Genomic DNA, 13,972 nt, shown 5'->3' with positions numbered 1-13,972 from the left:
TTTCTGTTTATTTGAACTATGATTTTGGATGTTTATATTTAGCCAAACAGTTAAAGTAAAGCGGCCTCAATTCCAGACTCCCGTCTGACACTTCTTTTTGTGTGTGTGTGTGTGTGTGTGTCTTCTGGACATGTTTACATTCGGGATATCAAGTAACGTCCCACGAATTAGATGTCTAGATATTTTTTAAAACTTAACAATTTGATATACCAATTCCTAGTTGCTTTTCATTTGATGGCCTAGATTTCCAAGTCTTTGCGACATCATACAATCATACAATATGAGCAATATCCATGTATGCAGCTGTGAAGCGTTTTATATATATATTTATTTATTTTCATGGTTTGGGATAGGCCTACAGTGACAGGAAGTTAAATTAGTACCCAAATGCTCAACTTTTCATGTTTTATTGTTTGGCCTTGTGCAAATCAAATGTATGTCTAATATTGGCCTTATTCTCTTTTATTCCCATTTCCCACACGGAACATTTGGGTGATTAGGCTAACCCTCTTAATTTGGTCAATTTTGCACCCACACTTAACCTCCCAGAAGCAACTGTCAAGTTTTTCTTATATTGCACTGCGCTCCAGTATTATTTGTCATTTGGGGATAAGTCTGTGCCCATTTTAAAGCAATTAGACTACAGGGACTTAAATTATTATTTGTGTCATATCCAGTATTCTGGTATTGTTGGGTGGATTTTAACATTTTAGAATTATTTTATTTTTTACATCCAATTTCCTGGGCTGATGCTTTCCAAATCTGTATCCACACATCCCTATATTAGTTATCTTTTGTCTTTTAGGACTGGACACCTCCTTTTGCCTGCGACGTACGCAACTTCGGCTTTACTCCCAGAGTCCAGAGACTCAATGAATTGGAGGTAAGTATACTGCACCTAGTTACAACACTGTGAAGGCTATATTGGAAATGCAGTTAGGTACCATGTATGTAGTCGTTATAAGGTATAGGCCTAAATAGGCCGTCATTGTACATAAGAATTTGTTCTTAACTGACTTGCCTAGTTAAATAAAAATAGTTATTGCCTAAGTAAGTAGTCATTAAGTAGTCAAATAAGCTAGTTATGCAAATGAGTTTGTCAGTCATTCACTGATGTATGTTATTTTGTATGTATGTTACTATATTTTGGCAGTCTGAATAAACATGTTTTTTTTTGTGAGGTAACCTATACGTTGGTGTGGCTTGACAGTGCAGACCTTATGTGCATTGTCTGCAGCTGCCGTCACATTTTTGGGGCAGCACTCTTGAATACAATGACTGAGTTAACAGCACTGGCTTGAATGGGTGGTAGGCCTAGGTCTACTTTAGGAAGGGTTTTTAGGGTCAGAAAAGTTGTAGCTTAGCCTACATTAAGAGTTTAACTTCTCTGGGATATGTGGGACTTCCCATGTTGCCAACAGCCAGTGAAATTGCAGGTCACCAAATTCAAAACAACAGAAATCCCGTAATTAAAGTTCCTCAAACATACATTCCTCAAACAAGTATTATACACCATTTTAAAGATAAACTTCTTGTAAATCCAGCCACAATGTCCGATTTCAAATAGGCTTTACGGCGAAAGCACATCAAACGATTATGTTAGGTCAGCACCTAGTCACAGAAAACCATCCAGCCATTTTCCAGCCAAGGAGAGGGCTCACAAAAGTCAGAAATAGTGATTAAATTAATCACTAACCTTTGATCTTCATCAGATGGCACTCACAGGACTTCATGTTACACAATACATGTGTGTTTTGTTCGATAAAGTTAATCTTTATGTCCAAAAACTTAATTTGAATTTGGTGTGTTAAGTTCAAACATGCATTGTCTCAAACAAACAACCAGTGACAGTGCAGAGAGCCACATCAAATGACTGAAATACTCATAATAAACATTGATAAAAGATACAAGTGTTATGCATGGAATTATAGATTAACCTCTCCTTAATGCAATCACTGTGTCAGATTTCAAAAAGGCTTTACGGCGAAAGCACACCTTGCGATTATGTTAGGTTAGCACTTAACCACAGAAAAACATTGACACCTCTCCTTCTTTGGAAAATGTCTAAGTCAGAAATAGTGTTAGAAATATTCACTTACCTTTTTTTTTTATCTTCATCTGGTGGCACTCCCAGGAATCCCAGTTCCACAAATGTTTGTTTTGTTCGATAAAGTCCATAATTTATGTCCAAATACCTCCTTTTTGTTCGCGTTTAGCCCAGTAATCCAAATGCTCAATGCGCGTTTGCTTAGTTCTGCCGAAAAGTTAGTTATATTACAGTTTGAAGAAAGATGTCAAACGATGTATAGAATCAATCTTCATGATGTTTTTATCATAAATCTTAAATAATGTATCAACTGGACAATTCCTTTGTCTTTAGAAATGAAAAGGAACTTCTCACGGCCGCGGGCATGATTTGGCTCATGGCATTCTGCCAGACATCTGACTGAAACCACTCTCATTCGTTCCCCCTTCACAGTAGAAGCCTGAAACAAGGTTCTAAAGACTGTTGACAACTAGTGGAAGCCTTAGGAAGTGCAATATGACCCCATAGACACTGTATATTCGATAGGCAATCACTTCAAAAACGACAACTCAGATTTCCCACTTCCTGGTTGGATTTTTTTCTCTGGTTTTTGCCTGCCATATGAGTTCTGTTATACTCAGACATCATTCAAACAGTTTTCGAAACTTCAGAGTGTTTTATATTCAAATCTACTATACATATTCTATATATGCATATTTTAGCTTTTGGGCCTGTGGAGCAGGCAGTTTACTCTGAGCACCTTTTTATCCAAGCTACTCAATACTGCCCCCCAGTCCCAAAGAAGTTAAAGGATATCAGTCACTGTTTTTTGTAGGCTGTCTTTACTTTGATTTCTCCAAGGCTACAGCACCCAAAGGCACCTCTTTATATTCCTGTTTAGAGTTAAGCATGCCAAATTTCACTTGGACTTGACTTTCATGCGTTTGTACTAGAGGTTGACTGATTATGATTTTTCAACGCCGATACCGATTATTGGATGATCAAAAAAGCCCATACCGATTAATCGGCCCATTTTAAAAATATAATAAAAATTAATAATATATGTATTTGTAATAATGACAATTACAATAATACTGAATTAACACTTATTTTAACTTTAATATAATACATCAATAAAATCAATTTAGCCTCAAGTAGATAATGAAACATGTTCAATTAGGTTTAAATAATGCAAAAACAAAGTATTGGAGAAGAACGTAAAAGTGCAATATGTGCTATGTAAGAAAGCTAACGTTTCAGTTCCTTGCTCAGAACATGAGATCATATGAAAGCTGGTGGTTCCTTTTAACATGAGTCTTCAATATTCCCAGGTAAGAAGTTTAGGTTGTAGTTATAGGACTATGTCCTTCTATACCTTTGACTATTGGATGTTCTTATAGGCACTTTAGTATTGCCAGTGTAACAGTATAGCTTCCGTCCCTCTCCTCGCTCCTCCCTGGGCTCGAACCAGCAACACAACGACAACAGCCACCACATCGAAGCGTCCCATGCAGAGAAAGGGAAACAACCACCCCAAGGCTCAGAGCGAGTGAAGTTTGAAATGCTATGAGCGCGTGCTAACTAGCCAGCCATTTCACTTCGGTCATTCCAGCCTCATCTCGGGATTTGATAGGTTTGAATTCATAAACAGCGCAATGCTTGACGCACAACGAAGAGCTGCTGGCAAAACGCACGAAAGTGCTGTTTGAATGAATGTTTACGCGCCTGCTTCTGCCTACCACCGCTCAGTCAGATACTTAGATACTTGTATGCTTATATGCTCAGTCAGATTATATGCAACACAGGACATGCTAGATAATATATAGTAATATCATCAACCATGTGTAGTTAACTAGTGATTATGATTGATTGTTTTTTATAAGATAAGTTTAATGCCAGCTAGCAACTTACCTTGGCTTATTGCATTTGCGTAACAGGCAATCTCCTTGTGGAGTGAAACGAGAGAGAGGCAGGTCGTTATTGCGTTGGACTAGTTAACTGTAAGGCTGCAAGATTGGATCCCCCCGAGCTGACAAGGTGAAAATCTGTCGTTCTGCCCCTGAACAAGGCAGTTAACCCACCGTTCCTAGGCAGTCATTGAAAATAAGAATGTGTTCGTAACTGACTTGCCTAGTTAAATAAAGATTAAATAAAGGTGTAAAAAAATAAAAATAAATCGGCGCCCAAAAATACCGATTTCCGATTGTTATGAAATCGGCCCTAATTAATCTGCCATTCCAATTAATCGGTCGACCTCTACTTTGCACCGTTCCCTCACCTCTCCCATTGCTTTCAGGCCCTCACTCGGGTCAAGCTGAACTTCCTGGATCAGATTGCCAAGTTCTGGGAACTGCAGGGGTCCAGGCTGCGCTTCCCTCATGTGGAGAGGAAGATCCTCGATCTGTACCAGCTCAGCAAGGTAAGACCGGAGTTGGACCATTCACCTGAACAGTATACTGTTTTTAGAAAATGGTGTGTGTTTGTAAGTATGCTGTGATTTATTTATATCTTAGGAGTAAGTAGAGTTTATTTTGGATTTTGTTTTAGGACAGCAGAGGTGCTAAGTGCTGGTGTACATTTGAATGCGCCTTACTATTCTGAAAATATGCTTTTTGTGTGTGAGTCAACTGTAACCATCTTAATAAAACACATTGTATTTCAGATTGTCTCCTCCGAGGGAGGCTTTGATACCGTGTGTAAGGAGAAGAGATGGTCCAAGGTGGGCAGCAGGATGGGTTTCCCCCCAGGGAAGGGTATGGGCTCTCTGCTGCGGTCCCACTTCGAGAGGATCCTCTACCCCTATGAGCTCTTCCAGTCTGGAGCCACGCTCACTGTAAGTGCTATTGGTCGACACATGCACACAAGAACATGTAGGCTCTGGAGTGTGAGAAATGTTTTTGTGATGTCAATAGTGGTAGTAAATTGCATCAGCCCTCTATTGGCAAATGTTAGGTGTGGATCAGCATAGGTTTGTGCTCTGTATTCACACTTCTACATTCTTACAACTCATGTCAATACCCTGTCATGTAGTTATTTCCTTTTGTGCTTTGCCATGCTACATTCACATTTGTAACCGTATTCTGTACAGAGGAGGCTGGTGGGAAGAGCTATAGGAGGATGGGCTCATTGTAATGGCTAGGACATAATCAATCCAGCCATTACAATAAGCCCATCCTCCTATAGCTCCTCTCACCAGCTTCTTCTGGTTCTGTATCACAACATGTAAGGGATAATTAACGAGGGGCTATGCGTTCTATGGAAAATAATGAACTATGTGGAAGGTGTGTTCCACAACGTGCTAGTGGAATGGAACTAACCTTCCAACGAGTTGCATTATTTTCCAGAGAAAGCATAGAGCCTCGAGTTGATTATCCCTTTCATTTCATGGTTATAATTTAACGCCTTTACTGCTTTAATAGCTAGTAAGTTTACTAGGTAGCTACAGTAGTTGCCTTGGTAACCAAACATACTTGCTAGTTTAGCTAACCAAGCCATTTGTCCTAGCTTGCATATGAAAATATGTTTTTAGTTAGAATTTTGCTTTCAAAAGTAGCTCAAACACAGAACATGTAAGAATGAACTATAGCCATTGAATGCTACTGTGCAGATATACCGTGCGTTATAGGGAATTATACAACGGGTGGGTCTAATGCTGATTGGTTAAATGCTCACTCCAGCCGGTGTATATTCCACAAGTTACCACCGGCTAAATGTATGATATTAAAATGCCTATTTACTCTGTTCCGTCTGACTGCGCAATCCACTGTCTCATCAGCCCAGCCAGGCAAATTATAAACTTGATCTCCACTATAAAAAGCATCTAGACATCCTCATTTCTTTTAGACTAACATTTAGTTTTCAACCTCAGATTAGCATAAACCTTGCTGTCTGTCTCGCTGACATTTGCAACATTGTTTCAATATTCAAATTCTATCTCCAGCTGTCCATAGTAATGAACGGTTAGGAGTCAGGACGAGACGGATAGGCAGGCAGCATTTCTCTGTCAGTCTACATCTTGAATCGGCTGGCATAAATTTTGTGGATATATACAAAGAAATGTCAATAGGTAAAACGAAGTGCCGCTAGTTTGCAGTCTTTACAGTGTAAGAATATTCAAAGATAAATACACAACGCAGAGGACGAAATGACGACTATGTTTAACACATTACCCATAGGCCTATTGTAGTTGTGGGAGAAATTTCAGAACAGGACTCAAAAGCTACATGTGGCAAGTTCTCATTGGTCCGAATTGTCTATACATTGAGCCTGAAATGAGATATTTGACTATTGGCCCAATTTTACTGCAAGGATTTATAATTGGTCAACCACAGGCTAGGTTTGGGTTATAAACTACTCCTGTCTCTTTGTTCAGTGGAGAAAACACTGAGGACGGGGAAGAATGAACATCTACCATCTACTTTCCAGCATAACAACTATGATTTGTTCTCTTTGAATAAATATATTTTTCTCCCCCTGATTTGCTTTGGGGTCTGTTATTGAAGAATAACACCAACTGCTAACAACAGCTTCAGTGTTTGAAGTGATTGTGTTAGCTATGTTTTTGGCTAGCTCCTCAAGTGTCCTGACGGGAAAGCAAATTTTTTTGCCTGGCAGAATCGCGCCTCATTAGCTCATTGTTATGGATGTATCCAAATAAATGTCACTAGAAAACAGCTTATGCAAATGCAGCTACTGTTGTTTTTGACGTGACTGTAAGTTAGCCTAGTTGGTTAGCCACTGAACAAGGGATAAGAATGTTGCCACCCAGTATGGTGTCATGATGTGACTATCTTTAATGTGACTGTTATTTTATAAAACCAAGTAACTATGTTGAATTATGTGTTTAAATTAATCATGTAACAATTAACTCATTAGCAATCTTCGGGCCCCATAGAAAGTTTGTTTAATGAGTTAATGTTTCTCGAATGAATCAAGAATATATCAGAATATATCGTTATCCTACCAGTCATCCATGAATTATTATTATTATTACCTCATCAGTCTCATTCTGAATGTTGTTGACTTCAAATCTGCACGAACCCTAGTCTAAATGTGATTCAGCGATATTTGTCTTAATAAATAAATAATTAACTAAATCACACAGAATTACATTAACACACACACATGATGGATGATATGTTGATTACTCACAAAATGCAATGAAAAGTCCGTAGTGGACTAACTCGATATGACAGCTTGTTACACAATGAAAGGGGTGGGGAAAGAAAGAGCGGGAGAGACAGAGGGAACCCATTATACATACATGTTGAAAATACGCTCTTTGTAAATATGGATATTTAGCACCCTAACAACCACTCATTCTAAAATAATTGCATGTATGTATGTCTTTGTTGTCTCTGTTGAAATTGCCCTGTTCATCTATTGGGAGTCGTTCGAAGTCTCTGGTTTGTCCACCAGAGGTCACAATGTCCTTTGTAGTAGTAGGCTTTCTTTGGTCTGGAAGTGTTTGTTAGAATGGAAACATCAAAGGTACACAATGTGTGTCTACTGAGATCTTCCTTGTATCTTTGGTCAAAGTTCTAGACTTACTTTATATTATCCAGCTGCAGACTGAGAATGTTTGGTATAGTCTTCATCTTTCTTCACGTGTCGAGTTTCAGAGGGTTTGACCATTTTCTGGTCTGGTAGATTCTAACCATTAGTGACGTCCGGCTCAACGCCGTCTGCCTGCTTGGTTTATATTGCAACCATTTCAATGTGTAGCTACCACTCCACATTTTTCTGGTCTCAATGGTTGATTATTCAGAGACCACTTTCCACACCGGCAGCAACCCGGCATGTTTTGGTCTATTATCTTAATTCTTTAGGAGTCCTTTATAAGCACTCTGGCAAAAGGAGTGTTCCATCCTTTTGCCGTAATATCTGTACTCACGTGGGCATGTTTACTGACTGGGAGAAATTTATATCAAAAACAATTCTCATTTAGAAAGCTGAAATCACATTTCGTCTTCTCACAAATTGTTTCATATTTAATCATACAAGTTATACAACATTTAGATTTAACTTTGTAACCTCCTTAAAGTTACAATGTTTCTGTTATAACATCTTTAATGATGTTAGATTATTTGTTTTGTGACCTGGTTTTTCTTTGAAACTTTCTAGGGTAGGTGGGATGCTACCTGGCCAACATCCAGTGAAAATGCAGAGCGCGAAATTCAAAAATACTAAATTCAAATATTTAACATTCTTGGAAATAATAAATAATAAAGCTTAACTTGTTAATCCAGCCGCCGTGTCATTTCAAAAAGGCTTTACGGCGATAGCAAGACCATGCGATTGTCTGAGGACAACGCCCCGCATACAAACACATGAAAATCATATTTCAACCAGGCAGGTGCGACACAAGTCAGAAATAGCGATATAAAAATGCCTTACCTTTTGATGATCTTCTTCTGTTGGCACTCCAAAAGGCTCCAGTTACATCACAAATGGTCATTTTGTTCAATAATGTCCTTCTTTATATTCTTAACTCAGTTTAGCTGGCGCGCTTCAGTCAATAATCCCCCCAGTTTCCCTCCATCAAAATGAATCCCAAACGTTACTAATAAACTTTTCCAAACAAGTCAAACAACATTTATAAGCAAACCTAAGGTATCCTAATACACAAATAAACTATAACATTTAAGACTGAGAATCGTTGTTGTCTTTACCGGAGAAAATACCAAGAACGCGCTTTCTTCCACGAGCTTGGAAACACTACAGCCAAAATGGAGCCACCTAGAAAAACTACAATTTCTGGGTCATTTTTCCAAAAACCAGCCTGAAACTCTTTCTAAAGACTGACATCTAGTGGAAGCCCTAGGAACTGCAATCTGGGGGGACTTGGCCTTATAATTAAAGTAATAGCCATTGAACAAAGTACTAAGCCTTTTTTGGGGGGGGTGGTTTGTTCTCGGGTTTCGCCTGCCACATCAGTTCTGTTATACTCACGACATAAGTTAGACGTTAGTGTTTTCTATCCAAATTTACAAATTATATGCATATCCTAGCTTCTGGGCCTGAGTAACAGGCAGTTTACTTTGGGCACGCTTTTCATCTGGATGTCAAAATACTGCCCCCTACCCAGAGAGGTTAATTGTCCAACCAAAGAGAGGGGGGGGGAGAAATAACTCTGGACCACCGTTACTCCACACACAGAGATGCGTACAAAGCTCTCAATTTGGCAAATCTGACCATAATTCTATCCTCCTGCTTACAAGCAAAAACTAAAGCAGGAAGTACGAGTGACTCGGTCAATAAAAAAAAAAAGAGGAAGCAAATGCTAAGCTACAGGACTGTTTTGCTAGCACAGACTGGAATATGTTCCAGGATTCTTCCGATGGAATTGAGGAGTACACCACATCAGTCACTGGCTTTATCAATAAGTGCATTGAGGACGTTGTCCCCACAGTGACTGTACGTACCCCAACCAGAAGCCATGGATTATAGGCAACATCTGCACTGAGCTGCCGCTTTCAAGGAGTGGGACTCTAACCCGGAAGCTTAGAAAAAATCCTGCTTTGCCCTCCGAACAGTCAAACAGGCAAAGCGTCAATACAGGACTAAGATCGAATCGTACTACACCGGCTCCGACACTCGACGGATGTGGCAGGGGTTGCAAACTATTAGACTACAAAGGGCAGCACAGCCAAGAGCTGCCCAGTGACATGAGCCTACCAGACGAGTTAAATGACTTATCTGCTCGCTTTGAGGCCAGTTACACTGAAACATGTATGCATCAGCTGTTCCGGTCGACTGTGATCACGCTCTCAGGAGCTGATGTGAGTAAGACCTTTAAACAAGTAAACATTCACTAGGCCACTGGGCCAGATGGATTACCAGGACGTGTACCTTGAGCATGCACTGACCATCTGGCAAATGTCTTGACTGACATTTTCAACCTGTCACTGACTGAGTCTGTAATACCAACATGTTTCAAGCAGACCACCATAGTCCCTGTGCCCAAGAACACTAAGGTATCCTGCCTAAATGACTACCAACCTGCAGCAGTCACATCTGTAGCCATGAAGAGCTTTGAAAGGCTGGTCAGGGCGCACAACACCATTATTCCTGAAACCCTAGACCCACCCCAATTTGCATAACGCCCAAATAGATGCACAGATGATGCAACTCTATTGCACTCCACATTGCCCTTTAACACCTGGACAAAAGGAACACCTATGTGAGAATGCTATTCATTGACATCTCAGCGTGCAACACCACAGTGCCCTCAAAGCTCATCACTAAGCTTAGGTCCCTTGGACTAAACACCTCCCTCTATAACTGGACTTCCTGGAGGGCTGCCCCCAGGTGGTAAAGGTTGGAAACAATGCATCCGTCACGCTGATCCTCAACACGGGGGGGGGGTTCAGGGGTTTGTGCTCAGTCCCCTCCTGTACTCCCTGTTCACTCATGACTGCATGGCCAGGCAAGACTCCAACACCATTAAGTTTGCCGATGACACAACAGTGGTAGGCCTGATCACCAACAAACAACGACACCTTATGGTTCCAGGACAGCAACCTCTCCCTCAACATGATAAAGGACATGATTGTGGACTACAGGAAAAGGAGGACCGAGCAGCTTTAAATTCCTTAGCTTCCACATCGCCAACCAACTAACATGGTCCAAGCACACCATGACAGTCGTGAAGAGGGCACGACAAAACCTATTCCCCCTCGGGAGACTGAAAAGATTTGGCATGGGTCTTCACATCCTCAAAAGGTACTACAGCTGCATCATCGAGAGCATCCTGACGGGTTGCATCACTGCCTGGTATGGCAACTGCTTGACCTCTGACCGCAAGGCACTACAGAGGGTGGTGCGAACGGCCCAGTACATCACTGGGGCCAGGCATCCTGCCAGCCAGGACATATATACCCCATTTGGCGCATGTGACAAATACAATTTGATTTGAAATGTTACTACTCCCTGCTCTATTCAACCATTCTCCAAAAATCTATCTACCAACACCTTACATCTGCCACATTAACACCTACCTTACCCAGTTCAAAACAATGTGGGTGTAAGTAGTAGAGGTTATGGACCGATTATGATTTTTAAACGCCGATACCGATTTTATTGAAGGACCAAAAAAAAGGCGATACCGATTAATCGGCAGATTTTTATTGATTTATTTGTAATAATGACAATTACAACAATACTGAATGAACACTTTTAACTTGATATAATACATCAAAAATCAATTTAGCCTCCAATACGTAATGAAACATGTTCAATTTGGTTTAAATAATGCAAAAACAAAGTGTTGGAGAAGTAAAAGTGCAATATGTGCCATGTAAAAAAGCTAACGTTTGAATTCCTTGCTCGTAACATGAGAACATATGAAAGTTGGTGGTTTTAACATGAGACTTCAATATTCCAAGGTTTTAGGTTGTAGTTAAATATAGTATTTATAGGACTATTTCTCTCTCTACCATTTGTATTTCATATACCTTTGACTATTGGATGTTCTTATAGGCACTAGTATTGCCAGTGTAACAGTATAGCTTCCGTCCCTCTCCTTGCCCTTACATGGGCTCGAACCAGGAACACCTCGACAACAGCCACACTCAAAGCAGCGTTACCCATTGCTTCACAAAAGCCGCGGCCCTTGCAGAGCAAGGGGAATAAGTATTCCAAATCTAAAAGTGAGTGACGTTTGAAACTCTATTAGCACGCACCCCGCTAACTAGCTAGCCATTACGCCTATAGGCTTGAAGTCATAAACAGCTTGCGAAGAGCTGCTGGCAAAACGCACTATAGTGCTGTTTGAACGAATCGGCTAGCAGCCTGCTGATGCCTACCATCGCTCAGTCAGACTGTTCTATCAAATCATAGACTTAATTATAACATAACACACAAATACGAGCCTTAGTTTCCTGATTCGACCATATTAATGACCTATCATTTCAAAAAACAAAACGTTTATTATTTCAGTGAAATACGGAACCGTTCTGGTATTTTATCTAACGGGTGGCATCCCTAAGTCTAAATATTCTTGTTACCTTGCACAACCTTCAATGTTATGTCATAATTACATAAAATTCTGGCAAATTAGTTTGCAATGAGCCAGGTTTCCCAAACTGTTGCATATACCCTGACTGCGTGCAATGAACGCAAGAGATGTGACACAATTTCACCTGGTTAATATTGCCTGCTAACCTGGATTTCTTTTAGCTAAATATGCAGGTTTAAAAATATGTACTTCTGTGTATTGATTTTAAGAAAGGCATTGATGTTTATGGTTAGGAACAGTCGTCCAATGATTGTGCTTTTTTCCAGCGTTGCATCGATTATATGCAACGCAGGACACGCTAGATAAACTAGTAATATCATCAACCATGTGTAGTAAACTAGTAATATCATCAACCATGTGTAGTTAACTAGTGATTATGATTGATTATTTTTTTATAAGTTTAATGCTAGCTAGCAACTTACCTTGGCTTCTACTGCATTCGCGTAACAGGCAGGCTCCTTGTGGAGTGCAACAAGAGGCAGGTGGTTATAGTGTTGGTCGAGTTAACTGTAAGGTTGCAAGATTGCATTCCCCGAGCTGACAAGGTGAAAATCTGTCGTTCTGCCCCTGAACAAGGCAGTTAACCCACCATTCCTAGGCCATCATTGAAAGTAAGAATGGGTTCTCAAATCAAATTTATTTATATAGCCCTTCGTACATCAGCTGATATCTCAAAGTGCTGTACAGAAACACAGCCTAAAACCCCAAACCGCAAGCAATGCAGGTGTAGAAGCACGGTGGCTAGGAAAAACTCCCTAGAGAGGCAGCAACCTAGGAAGAAACCAAGAGAGGAACCAGGCTATGAGGGGTGGCCAGTCCTCTTCTGGCTGTGCCGGGTGGAGATTATAACAGAACATGGCCAAGATGTTCAAAAATGACCAGCATGGTCAAATAATAATAATCACAGTAGTTGTTGAGGGTGCAGCAAGTCAGCACCTTAGGAGTAAATGTCATTTGGCTTTTCATAGCCGATCATTAAGAGTATCTCTACCACTCCTGCTGTCTCTAGAGAGTTGAAAACAGCAGGTCTGGGACAGGTAGCACGTCCGGTGAACAGGTCAGGATTCCATAGCCGCAGGCAGAACAGTTAACTGGAGCAGCAGCACGGCTAGGTGGACTGGGGACAGCAAGGAGTCATCATGCCAGGTAGTCCTGAGGCATGGTCCTAGGGCTCAGGTCCTCCGAGAGAGAGAATTAGAGTATACTTAAATTCACACAGGACACCGGATAAGACAGGAGAAGTACTCCAGATATAACAAACTGACCCTAGCCCCCTGACACATAAACTACTGCAGCATAAATACTGGAGGCTGAGACAGGAGGGGTCAGGAGACACTGTGGCCCCATCCGATGATACCCCCGGACAGGGCCAAACAGGAAGGATATAACCCCACCCACTTTGCCAATGCATAGCCCCCACACTACTATAGGGATATCTTCAACCACCAACTTACCATCCTGAGACAAGGCCGAGTATAGCCCACAAAGATCTCCGCAACAGCACAACCCAAGGAGGGCGCCAACCCAGACAGGAAGATCACATCAGTGACTCAACCCACTCAAGTGACACACCCCATTGACTCAGCCCCTGTAATAGAGTTAGAGGCAGAGAAACCCAGTGGAAAGAGGGGAACCGGCCAGGCAGCGACAGCAAGGGTGGTTCGTTGCTCCAGAGCCTTTCCGTTCACCTTCACACTCCTGGGCCAGACTACACTCAATCATATGACCCACAAGGTTGAGACCGAGTCTGCGTCTCTCACATGGGTGGGCAGACCATTCCATAAAAATGGAGATCTATAGGAGAAAGCCCTGCCCCCAGCTGTTTGCTTAGAAATTCTAGGGACAATTAGGAGGCCTGCGACTTGTGACCGTAGCGTACGTGTAGGTATGTACGGCAGGTCCAAATCAGAGAGACCGGTTGGAGCACG

At 41.1% G+C, this 13,972-nt stretch overlaps 1 protein-coding gene across 5 annotated transcripts in view; it reads left to right on the top strand.

Moving 5' to 3' along the window:
• Positions 1-13,972, top strand: part of LOC135516068 (lysine-specific demethylase 5A-like) — a 96,127-nt gene that overhangs the window by 1,624 nt on the left and 80,531 nt on the right. For all 5 annotated transcript variants that reach the window (XM_064940075.1, XM_064940071.1, XM_064940072.1 and 2 more), the window contains exons 2-4: positions 806-883; positions 4,323-4,445; positions 4,689-4,859. In XM_064940075.1, coding sequence (XP_064796147.1) covers positions 806-883; positions 4,323-4,445; positions 4,689-4,859 — 372 coding nt within the window. The remainder of the gene's footprint in view (positions 1-805; positions 884-4,322; positions 4,446-4,688; positions 4,860-13,972) is intronic.

The sequence above is a fragment of the Oncorhynchus masou genome, chromosome 27 (assembly GCF_036934945.1).
Source record: "Oncorhynchus masou masou isolate Uvic2021 chromosome 27, UVic_Omas_1.1, whole genome shotgun sequence".
NCBI lineage: Eukaryota > Metazoa > Chordata > Actinopteri > Salmoniformes > Salmonidae > Oncorhynchus > Oncorhynchus masou.
The sequence above is the reverse complement of the archived record's forward strand: the minus strand, read 5'-3'. Positions and strand labels throughout refer to the sequence as shown.